The sequence below is a fragment of the Sturnus vulgaris genome, chromosome 9, assembly GCF_052056855.1.
Source record: "Sturnus vulgaris isolate bStuVul1 chromosome 9, bStuVul1.hap1, whole genome shotgun sequence".
Taxonomy (NCBI): domain Eukaryota; kingdom Metazoa; phylum Chordata; class Aves; order Passeriformes; family Sturnidae; genus Sturnus; species Sturnus vulgaris.
In genome coordinates this window covers 24305491-24320995 of record NC_142251.1, presented here as the reverse complement: position 1 = coordinate 24320995, position 15505 = coordinate 24305491, and the positions used below count along the sequence as shown (strand labels likewise).

The window sequence follows — 15505 nt, the reverse complement described above, 5'->3', positions numbered from 1 at the left end:
ATTTATGACATCTGGAGGTGGTGGCTTTTTATTTCAAGCTGACAGCTACCATAGTAGTAGACACAGCAGTAAATCCCAGTGTCTGCTCCCTTTGAGAGACCTCATTCTCACCAGCCACAGCTGCCCCAGCTGCTCTTTGCAGGCTCCTGTGCTAAGCACTTCCTTGGACATCCTGCAAAGCTTTCTGGCTTTGCTGTGTGCTCTGGAAGTGCATCTGGACCAGACACAGGGCTCCTCCAAAGCCTCCTGCAGTCTCACCAGGAGCCAAATCCATCAGGGAACAACTTGCTGGATTTGGGGAAGTGAGACCATTAAAATCAGGAACTAAAGGTGATGAGAACTAGCCTGCATTTGTTTCCCTTCAGCAGGCCCTGAGAATCCCCAGCTGAGCTAAGCCACATAACTCATGGTCCAGCACCAGTGGCACTGCTGGGATGTGTCTGTGGAATAAGCAGAGAGGGAAATGCCTGGATTCTGGGGCTGCTGGTCTGCCAAGAGGAGGAAGATTTTCCCTTCATGGGAAGAAGCTGCAGAATTAAAGGGCATGTCAGCTCTCTCCCCTGCTGCTCCCTGTTTCCAGAAACCAGTGCCTGGGGAAAGCTGCTCCAGGGAAAATGTACCATCTTATATCAAAACTCCAATGTGCTCACAGTGCTTCACCTGGAACTTTTTGATAAAACACAAACTTCAATTTCCAGACCAGAAACTTCCCTAAAGCTGTTTTCAAACATCTCGTTCCTACCAGGCTCCACACATCCTGCGTGGCACCATGTGCCATTTTCCCTTTGCAGCCAGGTTTGATGAGCCAGCTCGGTGAAGGGGTCCCCCCCACGGACACCCGTGCCAAGCCCGGAGCTGTGGCACTCACCAGGATGCTCTTGTAGACGCTGGCGTGGAGCCCGTCCATGCTGACCCGGATGATGCACGAGCCCTCGCTCTGCCGGTTGTACACGGGCAGCGCTCTGGGGACACTGCCTGGCACTGAGCCCGGGTCCCTGGTGGGGACGGAGCCGCTGTCCTGGCCCGAGCCAGCGTCAAAGATGGAGCCCTTGCTGGAGCTGGAGCCCTTGTCGGAGCTGACGGAGCCCTTGTCGGAGTCATAGCCCTTGTCAGAGCCCACAGAGCTCTTGTCGTCGTTGGAGGCCAGCAGGAAGGAGGGTAAAGATGACACCCCTGAGGAAGGTGTGCTCGTGGAGGAGTCAGGAGAGCAGGAGGATAAGGGGTAGCCGGAGATCTGCACCACAGAAAGGAAAGTGCCGTCACAAAAGAGGACATTTGGTGTGCCTGGGTGTGTCACTGTGCCACCGGAACGGGAGAAAGCAGAAGGCACAGACAAACCTCAGCCACCCACACCCTGCCCAGCCTGCTGGCAGGGGGATTCCCTGCCTCCAGGAAACCTGAACTTCACTCGACTGATTACAGCATTTTAATGACAATTCCTGTCCCGCTGGGGTTGCTCTGGCTCCGCAGCACGAGCAGCCCAGGAGGTGGCAGCAGATCCAAGGGACAGCATGAGGCTGTAGGCGGCCAGCCAGGAACTGCGACCGGCTGGGAAGGAGCAGAGGGTGTCACAGGCACTCCTGCTCCAGGTGAGAGCCTTCACACAACTGGAAATACACACATCCCTCCCTCTCTGCCATTCTCCTTGAAACTGCCCCCTTCCTTCCCCTGTTCAGCGTTTGCCTTTCTCTCCCTCTACCTTGCTCAAAAGCTTCCTGACAGGAACAAACCCACTGTAAGGGACAACACAGAACATTGTGCAAGAACCCTGACCGGATTACTTCCATTTTTACACATTTCTCTCTCCATTTCACTAAAACCAATGCTCTAGTCAAGACCAAGAGCCTTGGTCAAGTGTCTTGGGCCTGCCTGCAGCATGCAGAGCTGTACCTTTTTCAGAGGGTCCTCAGGACTAGAGACGGGAGTCACACACACATCCTCAGTTTCAGAGTGATTAAACTCACACGATGAAACACTCGCTGAATCCGTGCTTTCCCCGGAGCTCCCTCCTACAGGAGAGCTCTTCAGGGATTGTTCTTTGGGTGGGGTGAACACGTCAGTGCCCAGAAAAAGTCTAGTACAGAAAGAAAGAAAGCATAAAAGCCAGTAAGTGAGAGCTGGGCTGAGCAAAGCTGTCCCTTGGTTCCCAACTCTTGCATTCTGGAGTTTTTTCCTCTCTGGAGTGGCCTGTTGTTTTCATTTCCTCTGTGGTATTTATACAGTTTGTGCAGAGGGTTTGTTACAGGCTAACACAACACCTTCCTCACCCAGAGTGCCCACAGCTGCAAGCTCACAACCAGCTCATGCCCCACTAGAACAACACTCCTCTTAAGTCTCTTCACATTTTCAGGGTCATTTAATAGAAAAAAAGGGCTTCACCCTACTGCCAATTCCTGCCCTCTACCAGAGTGCCACAGGTACCAGATTCTCTCTAGAAGGCTGGAGATGCACACAATAAGGAGATTATAAAGTGTAAATTAGAGGCACTCCCTCTCCAAGACTCATTTCTAAATGCAGGTCAAGTGACTTGAAAGGAGTGTCGAGGGAAACAAGCTGGTCTGACCCACTAAGAGGAGGAGCAGGGAGCACCAGCGTGCAGTTAATGATTTAATACAGCTTAGAGAGGTGTCACCCACTGCTTTTCTACAGCATTCATTTGCAAAACACATCCAGAGTGCAGATATTTTTACTTCAGTCTTTGAGCTCTGCTTTATTCCATGCAGCTTTCCCTGCATTCCTGCTAGCCTCTTGTTTCCCATGTCCAGCTGCATGGCCCTGTCCTCTACCCACCTCCTGTATGAAAGTTTGTGGTATTACACCAAATTGGACCGTGTCCCCATGATTTTTTTTTCCTTCTCCAGCTGGAAGGCAGATTTTATCAAACACCTTTTTGCTAACCTTAGTTTTCATATTAAAATCCTGCAAGGAATTTTTGCACGTCTGTAGCAATTTAGACTAATAATAGACCAGACTTTATCCTCACTTACTCTGTTTCCCTACTGCATTCAGCAAAGTTATTACACAATAGCTACTGAATTATAATCCAGCATTAAAATGTTTCCTCTTTTATTGACACTATAAGAAGGATTATTTATTCTAGTTTCTTCTATCTTTAGCAACACAAAGGGACAGCTTCAGCCACAATGCAGGGTTGTGGATCCCCAGGCAGGTTCTGCAGCTGATTAAATGAGCTCTGTTTGTTTGACTTATCCCAGTCCATATTCCCACCCTAAAACCCCCCTGCCCCATCCTACTCACGTGCTGATCCTCTTCACCATGCTTTTCTGGGATTTTGGAGACAGGATGTTGGTATCAGCAGCTGCTTCAGCCTCACGGGAGAGTTTGTAACTGCAGGGCAGAGGCCAGCAGGTGAATATTTGCAGACAATGTTATTTAGCTGTACAATGTTATTTAGCTGTACAATGTTATTTAGCTGTACAATGTTATTTAGCTGTACAATGTTCTTTAGTTGAACATCTCACAGCAGCAACATTGAAGAAATCTGAGAATCCTTCAGTTATTCTCGCCTCATAGAAGGGTGCAGCTCCACAAAGAGGAACACTCTCTGCCTGCATTTTACCAGGGCCAAGGGGATATTTCACCTCCTTATAATAGTAAAAATAATGCTCTCCAGTATTTCTATGTCCCTGCCCTGACCTGCCCAGGTGTGTGTGAACAGAGGTTTGCCAGCTGCACTGAGGACCTACCTCTCCTCCTCTGTTAAGTGTCGTTGCCTCCTGAACCACTGGATGAATTTCTGGTCTGGTATCAGGCAGTAGCTGTTGCATGAAGATTGCAGGAGCTTGATTTGGGCTATGACTTCAAATTCCTAAGAAAATAAATAATCAAATAGAAAGTCTAATTAGAAAACAAGATTATAGTCATTCATACTCACATGACAAAGGATCCAGGACAGACTTGGCTTGATGTAAAGTTCAGGTTCAGTTGAGTAACTATTTCAAGAATCAGTTTTCTAACAATAAAGGTGGGTTTTTTCCCTGGGATCCATAATGTGTCCTCACACTTGCTCCAGAGGAATGTAAAATGCCTTAAGGCATGTGACCAGAGAGTGCTGCTCTTCTGTAACTGCACTTGTACACAGACCTTGCCAAAATCACCCTGCATTGTTTAGGGCAGGTTACTGAGCAGTTAAGGGGAGGAAATGGCTCCATCTCAGCCAAGTCCAGGTCTGCTTTCAAGCCCCAGGATGGAGATTTGGCCTGATTTCATTCAGCCCAAGGTAACCCCAGCACCTTTACTCCTACAGGACATTACTTAACTCTGACCAACAAGGATCAGGCTGAAAGGAGAGACTGACAGCATTTATTTCTCAGTCCTCTGAACTTGGTTTGCTCTCTGCAGCCTTTTACCTACAAAGAGTTTCCTGCAGGAGAAGGAAGATATTTACTAACTGTTCTGGAAAGCAAAGGTCTCCAGCCACCGGGTCTGGTTCAGCTGCTAAGGACAAATACACTTGCCCAGAAGATATCAATAAACCAAAAAAAACCCAGAACATTCAACCTACCCTTCGTCTCTTCTCAAAATTGATCAGTCCACCCTGTTGGAAGGAAAGAGAAGGGATCAGAGAAGAGCCAGACTTGTACCTTGAGAGAAAAGCACAAAAATTCACACAAGTTCCAGTTAATAACACTGCCTACTGCTTCCCTTTTCTTTTTTAAAAGCTGCAGAAGGCGAGAATACAGAAACAAGTAAACTCAGTAGGGAAGGCAGGGTGGGTATTTAGGGTTCCAAAAAAATTGCCCCAAGTTACCTCGACATAGTCCTGAAGGGCTGTGTCCAGCATGATGAGATCTGTCAGGAAGGTGCCAAGGTAAGGGACTGTGCCTTGCATCACTCCCTGCAAGTGAGCAGAGCAAGGCTCGATTAATTAACTGCAAAATGAGAATAATTAGAATTCCAGAACACTCCTGTGTAAGAAAATGAAATGAAAGTAATCTGCTTAACCAAGCATCAGTCTTATAATTATGTTTTCTTTCATTACATCATTTTCATTAGATAATCTAGAATTTAAATCCAATTCCAGGGAGACCAAGATGCTCTCACAGGTATCACCCAGTGCTTTTGTATGACAGTATTGCCACCACTGATTCCTAACAGTGGGTTCCCCAGGAAACCCTGCCTTTGGGAGAAGCACTGAGGCCCAGGGACAGGCGGCCTCTGTCACCTGCTGCAAGAGGAGGAGGAGCTGGGGAATGGTCCTGGCCAGCCTGTGTGAGCAGTTTCTGCTTCACCCCCATGGATTTTTACTTAATGATGTGTGATTATACCTCATGACAGTGAACTCAAATCAAGTCACAATTTTTTCTCTCCAAGAAGTGACCATCTTCCCCAGCCATCCACTGCATTTTCATGCTAATTATTCACACTTTAAACTTCTAGACTGCAAGTACTTGCAGAGTTCAGGCTGGCTCTACACTTGGCAAAGGAAACACTTGTTTCTACCATCCAGAGGGATCTGTATTTTTTCCAGTCAAACAAACAGACAAAAATCATATTCAGCACTTTTTTCTTCCTTTTCCAGATTTCTGTCCTCCTGTCCTTTTAAATCTTTGCCAGCTTTGAGACAAAAACCATTTTCACCAGCAGACTGGAACACAGACACATTTTACAAAGCAATCTCTGTAGAAGTCTGCACAATTTTCAAGCTGGTATGTCAGAAGCTTCATCAGCATGTTTGAAAGTAAATGAGACTTCTGCTCTGCTAGAGCTCATTTTCTTTATCACAAGAACTCCATAATTTACAGCAGCACATATTTTACTACATGCAAATTGTGTTTCTCTCTAAAGTGTAACGAGAGTAGATAATGGAACTCTTTATTGTAGGACTGAAACAAGAGAGGTGGAAGTGATGACCACATGTTTATATCCATTAATCCCCTCCTCACTCACCCACTCTGGTGAAGACCTTTCTAGATTTTGCTTCTTATAGAATTGACCAATTAGGGTTAACCAGTAACTTGGTTAACCATAGGTTACCAGTTCAAAAAGGGGAGGAAAAGCCCCAAACACACCTTGTTTTTTTGAAGCTGCAGTCGCTTCTGTGACTTTTTCTGATTTTCTTTCTCACTGCTGTCCAGATTTGCAAATTTGGATGTTGCTTCCTGTGAGGTGAAAGAGAATTAAAGGCAATTAATGGAGGATCCAAGTGGTAAATGGCAACTACATGCATGCAAAATAGTAAATACATTTAACCAGACAAGTTAAGTCAGCAAAAAATACTTGCTGTGCAGACACACATGTGTCTACATACATCTTGATTTCCTGGGACTGGATGCTGATTGGGAATTTTGGACAAAAATCACACAAAATGACTGTGAAGGAATTTTTCTGCAGAACAGCTCTGGCCAAAGCCAAGTGCTGCTGTAAAACTCTTGGGAGTTTAAATCAGAGAAGCTCAAATATACTTCAAGTGTCCAGATGCTCTATCCCAACACTCCTGACATCAGGATTTCTGGTTAATTCCCTAATCAGGCCTGGTACAAGTAAACATCTCCATCTTATGTAATGCTTTGTTGTTTTTCTTATGCTGCAACACCAAGATCCAGCAACTGTGGTCTACTGACTAATCCAAAACCATGCAGGAAATTAAAGCAATAGGTTTCCATCCCCACAACTCCAGCTTTCCTATGAATGGCTGAGATATTTCACCATAGTTCTTCAAACCTTTATTTCACAGGGGATGTTGGAGTTACATGTTTCTTCCAGTGGTTGCATAGATGTGTCACAAATCGTTATCAATGGCTGTTCAGGAGGAGGGAATGCTGCTCCCTCTCCATGCCACCCAATCTGTTTTCAATGGCATTTTGTCTGCAGAATGGACAGGCAAGGTCAAACATGGCTTCCCTTACAGGGGCTATTTAAAGTGAAGGAAACTAAGTCTTTGAGGATTCACTGGATATCAATCCTCCAAATGGTCCAAGATGAAATGTAAGGGAGAGGCTCTAGCTATTCTGTGGGATTTTTCTCCTCTCACTGCTTCCAAAATGCTTTTCAGATCTGCTTAGGGCAGCTGGAGGGTGATTTACTGGGAGTCAGAGGTCTGAGCTCAGTCCGAGTTGCTTTGTTCTTTACTACTTAGTTAAATAGGTTGTTCTGAACACACATTTTCCCTCTATGCTTATTATGGTCTCACCTTTAAAATTTGCCTACAGATGTTGATTAATGGATGATAAACAAAACGGTCTGACAGATGTGAATGTGTTCACCCACCATTCCTGAGGAAAACGCATTTCAGATCCTAAGGCAAGGGGCTGAGGGACAAATGCCAGACTGGCTGGACAGAACTGCCAAAGAATTCAATAGTTAGCGAGTTTATTGGAACTTTTTTATGTAAATGGAAAAAACCTGCCACAAACATTCCTTAGTTTTTGCAGAACATAACCTTTCCCTGCCATTCTTCCTCACCCCCTTCAGGCTTCTGAGCTTACTGGGGTTCACCCAAGAGAGTGCACAAGTCAAACTGCTCCACACAGAGCCTGCTTTGTTGTCCATCTGGCCACACACAGAATAAGAAGCCTGTTCCTTCAGAATTCCCAGCCCTGCTTCCTAGTTCTAAGAAAGGTACAGGATAGTGGGATAAATATTTTGGATTGATTCCTCAGCTGCAGCTATGGCAGTGTTCCAGTGACTTCATGGGCTGCTGTCCACCCAGATCATGCTGCCAAAGCCTGCTGGTTGTGGCTATTCAGGCTAAAGCTACTGATTCTTCCAGGAACAAGGAAATCAACCCTCAGCCCAGCAAAAAGTTCAGGTTTTACAGCCTGTTCTTCCCTAAAGCACCACATAAGGTCCTTGAGGAAGAGGTGAGCTTTGGCAGCTGGTTTCAAAAAGGGTTAAAGCTCAGATTTCATAGAGATCACAAGCTTTGAACTCTCACTGGTTCTCACCTTCATCAGCAGCTCCCGACTTGTCAGATAATTGTCATGGTCTGAGAAGATGTCAGACAGCTCTTCATACATCAGCAGGATGTCCCTGCACAGGAGAAGATTAAATCATTTATGTCATTAGCAAGCACTCTAAAATCCAATCAAGTTTCTGTTTCTTTCTCATCAATCATTAACAGTTCAACTTATAAAAGATAACAGCACCAAAACACATCCAGTGAGATGCTGCACATCTCCCGGGAGCCTTGGTGGGATATTCTGGTGCTCCCAGTAAAGTTTGGCCTCATCTGACAGCAAAACTCCATCAGCAGCCCCTGGGCAGGGCTTTGAACTGTCTGCACTGTGAGAATGGGTCAGGGATACAAAGGAACAGAAAAACAGCTGAGAGGGAACCCAAGTTCTTTTTCATGAATTCTGGAAAGCTGGAAGCATTTAAGTGTAGGAGTAGTTTTTTGCCCAATGCTATAAACACAAAACAGGTAATATTTTGATCAGAAACACAGGGCAGCAGAAGGAAAATCCCACCTCTGTGGAGAGGAAATACAGAAGGATACTGCCTATCAGAGTGATATTTTAATTTATCAAAGGCAAAGAAATCTGGTTTCCCCAAACTGAATGAGCAGAACACCATCTTTTCTAGACAGCAACTTATGGCATCTGTGGGGCAGGCCGTAAGTATTAACACAATTAAGTGCTCCCCTGGAAGAAATATTATCTTCAATACTGGATTTTGCTGTTTGGGAATATATTTTATGTAAATATCATCATCAGGAGAAGAGTTGGGAGGATTTGTAGCAAGCTGGATCTCCTCAAACTTCATGGGAGAGAAGGAAACAAGATCATGGTGGCCTGGGAGTGGTGAGTATGAGCTGGGTGAGAAGCCAGTGCCATAGTTTTTCTACAGAAGTTGTGGAAGACTCAGTATGTTAAAAAGGACAGAATCCAGTATCCCCAAGGGCAGAATATCTCCTCAACAGGAAAGAGGTCACAGAAGGGGTCTGAGCCTCCCAGGAATGGGAGGTTCCTCCGACAGGACCCATGTCAATGAAGAACAGAAGAGTGAGAAGATGAAAAGAAGGAGCACTGACCCCTGTGGCCCTGGGGAACTGAGGGCAAGGCTTACTTTGAAACACACATCCAGGTGGTCTTCAGCCGATAGATGGAGTTGGACTGCAGAGCTGAAATGATGGCCCTCAGGGAGGAAAAGTTCTTCAGGATCCTACATTCCTGTGAAAGGAGTGGTTGGAAACACAGGAGCATTAAATGTCAGCACTGCACAGACCTCAGTGCACCTCTCTCTGAGCCCTGTCATGTCTGCTACACATTCTCCCTGCTGAGCAGCAGCTGTGCAAATACTGAGCATCGAAAATATCACTCCCCACTTCAGCCACCAAACATTTCACAAGCTTTGGCATTTGTATCTTGTTTTCCTCACTTTCATGTATTTGTGGTATCACAGCTTCCAGTTCTCCAAGTAAAAATAAAAGTGAAACTGAGTCCAGGAAGTCATGGCAAAAGGCACCAAGGTTATACTTCTTAAAAAGCTCTTTATACTTACCAATCCCTTTTACCCCTTAGGGAGAAAACGAGGCTTTGCCTCTTTATATGTGGTATTTAAAATGTAAACCCTCAATCATCTCCGTGTCAATTAAAAATAAAGACATGCAAAGGAATAACCTGTTATTCAAGTATGTGCACACTGTTAAAGAGAAAAATCTTCCCAGCTTTTCCAGAGTTGGGATCAAATCTGAACAGAGACTGGTTATGGGTGTTTCTTATGGAGCTGCTCTGTGACTTGGGTGGAAAAGGATAATGAAAAACTCAAAGAAGTAGCAGAGGGAAACAAGAGGAAAAGTCTGGTCTGTGACTCCTGGAAATCTTTTGGTGGCTCAAGAACAAGAGCTTGGATACCACAAACTTCAGCACAGGTGTCTGTACATGCAAATCCAGCAGACAAACATCTGTCAATCTGACTGCTGCATGGAGATAAGAATGTATTCAAACCCCAATTCTCCTTATCAACATTTTTATGAATCTGTTTCTTACCTAATAATGCTTATCATGTAAAGGAACCTTACAGTGAAAACAGACATGATTTATTTCCTTTGTAGGACTGAACAAATGTAAAGCAACCTCAGCATAAGCAAAAGTCAGACCTTAATATATCAGCATCTCTGCTCATGAGTTGCATTACAAGTGACTGAACAGCTAAGGAGAGTTCAAGCTCTCCCAGTAACTGACCTACAAAAAACTGTGCTGACCAGGAGACTGCATCTATCGAAGTGTGGCTTAGCAGAGAGCCTGGGCCGACAGCACCTGAAGCAGGTGGACACTTGGGTCAGATAAAGACCAAATTCAAGATCATAGGGCAGGACGCACTAGACCTGAAAGCTATTTTTGCAAGGTTTGGGGCCAAAAAAGCCACATAACAGCTCTTCTCCAGAGACTGACATGTTAAAGAATGAGACCTTTCTTTTTCTTCAACCTGAAATTAGGTTGGGAAGAACACGAATTTAGAGGCACAAATTATGAGCTTTTCTTCTTTCTTCCCAGTGGAACAGGAGTTTGAACTTGAAGATCCAATTTGGAACCATCTTGACTTAACTGCATGCTGTATAATTTAGAGCACAGTAGGAATTTCATTTAATATTGGATTTAGTGTTCTAGTGATTCAATTGACTGCAGACTAAACTTGAGCAAGCTTTCATTTGCATGAGGAATTTTTAAGACTGGTTTTAATAACTTTGTTTCATGCTGTGTCCTTCACAGAGGGAAAACCAGAAAGAATCCTGTGCAGAAACAGCTTTGCTTTTAAAATTTTAAGCATAACAGGACATTAATGATTTCATTTTTACTTTTTATTTTTAAAGAAAATATTGTTTGAGTGAAATTGGCTGCTCCTGGCTCAGGAACCTTAGATCTGGGTGGAACAGAGCACTGGCAGTAGAGAAAGTATTCAGTTTATCTTTTGAACCAAGAAAATGGATCCAAAAGAGAGATAACAAATGTGGACCTCCGTGCTGCTAAGTTTAGTTGTCAGTGAATAACTGTACTTTAATGAGTGGATTATTTTCTAATTCAAACACCTAACTATTCAAAACACTTATTTGCATGCACAAAGCAAGCAGCTTTCTTCAGAAGTGGGCAGCTAAGTATATGTGCACCCAGCTGCTGTACATGTGCCATTATTCTGCAGTGTGCACATACATTTTTCATGTGTTTCATGCTACGACTGGAGCATTTAATGAATTAAGTAAAAGGAGAAGCACAGAAGGTATGAATTAAGTAAAGGCAGAAGCACAGAATCAGCAGGGATATAGAACAAAGTTATCCATCCACAGGGAGTGGGATGAAGGCAGTGCCTTTCCTGACTTCCCCAGGCCTCCCTTCTGCCGTGGGATGACGCCAAAGTTCTGCCCAGCCTGCCCCAGGAATAAGCCCTTTTAGCTGGTGACCTCTGCAGCTCAGATCTGCACGTAGAAATTGGAAATCAAATTTCCTAATCCCTTCACACAGGCAATAAAGCATCCATCAGATGATGATTAAAAACAAGCAAATCTAAGTGCCACGGGAGAGGTCCAAGACCTTCCCCATACCAGCTTCCTGAACCATGCAGTTGCCAGAGCTCAGGTGCCAGGACTGAATGCTGCCTCTGGAAGCACAGAAGTTGCCAAGGTTGGAAAGCCTCTGGCTTCAGCTTTTTCTGACTGTTCCCTATAGCTCAAAAAAGAATCCATGTGATTCTTAGAAGTCAAAACACATCCACATGGAAGTGCTTGAAATGGTCTCTTCCAGAGAGGTCTCATTTATTGCCAGCTGCCCAGTGCTCCGAGGGGAATTAGGAAAGTTACAGTAAAATATTAAAACCTAGGAAATTAGAAAACTAAAGTTACATAAAGCAGGCATAGGAAAAGAAACCTTTCTTGCAAAGATTAGGAAAAACATTGATAAAAACATGGAATCTGCTACAAGATCCTCTTGAGAGCTCTGCTGAAGCACATGGAGGACAGGGAGGTGATTCCACGTGCTAGTGAAGTCTTGCCTGCCCAGGCCAGTGGCCTCCCACAGTGGAGTGATTCCATCACTGGACAAGGGAAGAGCTACTGATATCAACTATCTGGACTTCTCTAAAGCTTTGGCATGTATCATCATATTTCCATTTCCTCTCTCTGAGGAGAGGAAGGACAATATTTATTTGGTATCTAAAAAAATCAGTTAAAAATAGAAAGAATTAGAACTAAGGTGGCCTGGGACCAATGTGTACAACCCCTTTCTCCTCTCCCAACCCCTTCACTCCAAGGCACCCACCCAAAAAACATTAAACAAAAGAAATGCTTTACATGTGCAATATGAATCCACTTCTCAATGATCTTGGCTCTCTGCTGGATTTTGAGCTCCCTGGTCCCCAGGATAGTGCTGATGACACATTTGGTGACTGCATTGAACTGAGTGATGGTGGCTCTGACAGTTGGAGCTAGGTTCTTGTTTTCCTTCTTATCCCTTTGAGACCAGATGGATCCCAAACAGTGGTAGGGCACAACTCTTCTGAAGAGCATCTAGAGTGAAACAGAGGTGTGGTAAGCCAGCAGGTTTCTCCTAAATCTCTTTTATCCACAAGATAAAATACAGGTGCAGAGGACAAATTTTATCTAAATCTAATATGGTACTTAAAGGTAAGCATTGGTTCTCTCTTAGTTTAAAATATACTTTGACATATTCTTTATAGGCTTGATGCCCCAAAAGAACTGTCAGCTAAACAATACTGGGAAAATAAGGGATGCCTTTATATCAGCTGCATAATCGAGATAATATTTTTTTTAGAAGGGAATTGATACAGACAAAGCAAAATCTGAGCAGTACAGTCCAGAGTACCCAAACATCTTTAAGCCAGGTAGTGATGTAGTTAAAATGTGCTATTTCTCAGTGCCAATATCTTTTGCAAAAGAGGCTATACATAAAACAAAACAAAACAAAACAAAACAAACACCTTCAAAATGACAGAAGGAAAAAGGGAAAAAGCCCAGTGACTGGAACAGCTGGGATAACCACAGAGGTGTGTTCTGTGTGCCAGCAGCAGTCGTCTTCTGGAACCATATACTTAAAGCAATGTAACTTAAAAAAAAACCAAACAACATATTATTTTATGAAGTTATATTACATGCAACACTCCACATACCACATCCATGTATGTCAACTGTTCTGCCACAACATGGTCTTGAAAAGAGGAGAATTCTTCTGGATTGCTGATTTCCAGCTCCTCTCCATCCACCAGGTCAGTGGAGGAAGTGCTACAAAACCCATCTGGCCAGAATGGAAAACACCACTCAGTAAATTTATACAGCAAACAATGAATCAAAGCAGGTGTTTATTTTGCAACATCACTGTATTACAGCAGAATGCCCCAAGGGCCCAGCCTGATGTAATGGCCCCACTATGCCATCTGAGTGAGAAAAATTACCAGAAGATTAAATTGGCAAAGGAAAGGTGGAATAAAAAGAAATAGAGAGAAAAAATCCTAGCAGAGAAGTGGCTTGACCCATTTGCTAACTATTCTTCTGAAAGAAAAAACATCACCACTACCCCAACAAAAATCCCTTACTGACATTGCAGAGTTTTGTTAATCTACTTTTGTAATTGATTTGTAATGTGATAAAAAAACCTTCAAACTACAAAGACATGAGGCTGCAGTTACACCCCCAAAATACTGCATTAGGAATGCTCTTCTATCCAGAAATAAAAGAAGATACCAGATTGCCTGGCACCCTTTGTGGCTTCGTGGGCTATATTGAAGAGAGTTTATTCCAGCAGCCTTCACCTTTTCCCTCAGGGAATTTTTCCCAGGAAATGGAATACAGTGAGGACCTACAATATTCTGCTGAGTGGTTCTCCTAAATCTGCACTGGGCAGCAGAGAGGAGGTGAGAGAGAGAGCAGAACTGTCCTCACTGAGGGACCTGACCCAGCACAGAAAGGAAAGAGTTCCACAGCTGCTGCCGTGTCACCTTTTGGCTCCCAGGAGTTGGGAACAAAAACTCCAAACAAAAACAAGAAATATGCCCTTGTTTCCCATGGTAGAAGAGGAAGTCAAACAGAAACTCCTTGAAAATAAATCCTAATCCCTTTTACTGTAAGACAACAGTAACTCCATAAAGAGGGAGAAAAAAATTAGGGACTTGTCAAAGACTAACAACCAAAGTACTGAGTTTACTGGTAAGATTTCATTTACAAAAATAAAGAGTGTTAGGCAAGACTTCATATCCAGTTAAAGCAGAGCATTAATGCAACAACAGCAGATAACGTGATAGAGAATCATTATTTTTCAAAATACTTCATTGTTCCTTCCTCCAGTAATTAACAGAACATAATCACCGATGTAAATTGCTACAGTTTTGATGTAACAAGTTATGTCTACAGGCTGATTTCCATCTGTACATTTGAATTGCACAATTTATTGGCAGAACTCAGTGGGGTAACTGGAGACCTCTGTTGTAGCACTACTTTTCTGTGGCTGTTTTGTAACAATTTGCATAATTAAATGGACTTGGACTGGACTGCTACAAGAATCTCACTCCTTTTGGCTTTGTAAAACCTCCTTTTCCTTTCAGCTCTTGAAATTCAACTGAAAATCCTCACACTGAGCTGCAGCCCTACCCAAAACCTTACACCATGCTTAAAACGAGGTCCTGAAGCACAGTGTAAATTTTTCTTTTCTTTTTCCATTCCTCTTTTTCTCCTTCATAGATGTGTAAGCAGTCTTTTCCCTACTCTCCAACAAGCTGGAATCCCCTTTTATTGATAATTTTATTATCTTAGGACCCCTCTGATCCACTCAGCCCTCTCAAAGTCTGATGGCACAGAGAGTAAGCACGTGCCCCTCCTGACCCTGCAACCTCTGCCTCTCCTTGTTTTGCTTGCTCAACCTGCAAGAATTGAGGCCAGAAGCAGCTTTTATCTTCCTATCTGGTACTGCAATCTAATCTACTGGCATGGCTGATGGCAGCACAGAACAGAGGTTTGATTACCCAAATCATGCTGTAGGATTATGTGGGAAACAGAAAGAAACTTCCACAGACACTGAAGGGTTGGATTTGCAGCCTTGGAAGAAGCTTGGATAGATGTAAAAGTAGAAATACGAAGATGTTAAGCAGAAAAATTATAAACTAATGTTTCTATAGTTGTAAGTAAGAATATGCCTTAAGTAAGTAAGAAACTGTATTAGGTAAGATGGTGAAGGGTTTTGTAGTGCAGTAATGTAATTGTATAGGGTAAGCTAAGAGTTTAAGTGTTATAATAGAAGCATATGTGTGAACGTGGGACAGTAGTTCATTGGATAAAAGTATACACAATGTGGCAGAATTAAGTCAAGGTGATAGGTTAGAAAAACAAAATAAACTTCATAGCAACTTTCTATTGGATTAAAAAGTTATATATTGCCTTGTAATGAAGAAACCCATGACTATTTTTTGAATTATGGCTGAATTCTTGCTTTAGAGAAAATCTCACGCCTTGAAGCTGATGTAAATCAGAGCAATAATTCATCTTTAGCACAGTTGTAGTCCCATCCCTTCATTAAAGTGACGATAATAGGATTAGAGCCCAAAT

At 43.4% G+C, this 15505-nt stretch overlaps 1 protein-coding gene across 1 annotated transcript in view; it reads right to left on the bottom strand.

Annotated features, from left to right (window-relative positions):
* The window catches only part of RGL1 (ral guanine nucleotide dissociation stimulator like 1), a 54056-nt gene that overhangs the window by 2053 nt on the left and 36498 nt on the right, over positions 1 to 15505 (bottom strand). The window contains exons 6-16 of the mRNA XM_014886731.2: positions 13081 to 13205; positions 12245 to 12460; positions 9028 to 9131; positions 7908 to 7992; positions 6033 to 6122; positions 4772 to 4858; positions 4526 to 4558; positions 3708 to 3829; positions 3259 to 3348; positions 1891 to 2074; positions 869 to 1234 (exon numbers count right to left, since the gene is read on the bottom strand). Coding sequence (XP_014742217.2) covers positions 869 to 1234; positions 1891 to 2074; positions 3259 to 3348; positions 3708 to 3829; positions 4526 to 4558; positions 4772 to 4858; positions 6033 to 6122; positions 7908 to 7992; positions 9028 to 9131; positions 12245 to 12460; positions 13081 to 13205 — 1502 coding nt within the window. The remainder of the gene's footprint in view (positions 1 to 868; positions 1235 to 1890; positions 2075 to 3258; positions 3349 to 3707; positions 3830 to 4525; positions 4559 to 4771; positions 4859 to 6032; positions 6123 to 7907; positions 7993 to 9027; positions 9132 to 12244; positions 12461 to 13080; positions 13206 to 15505) is intronic.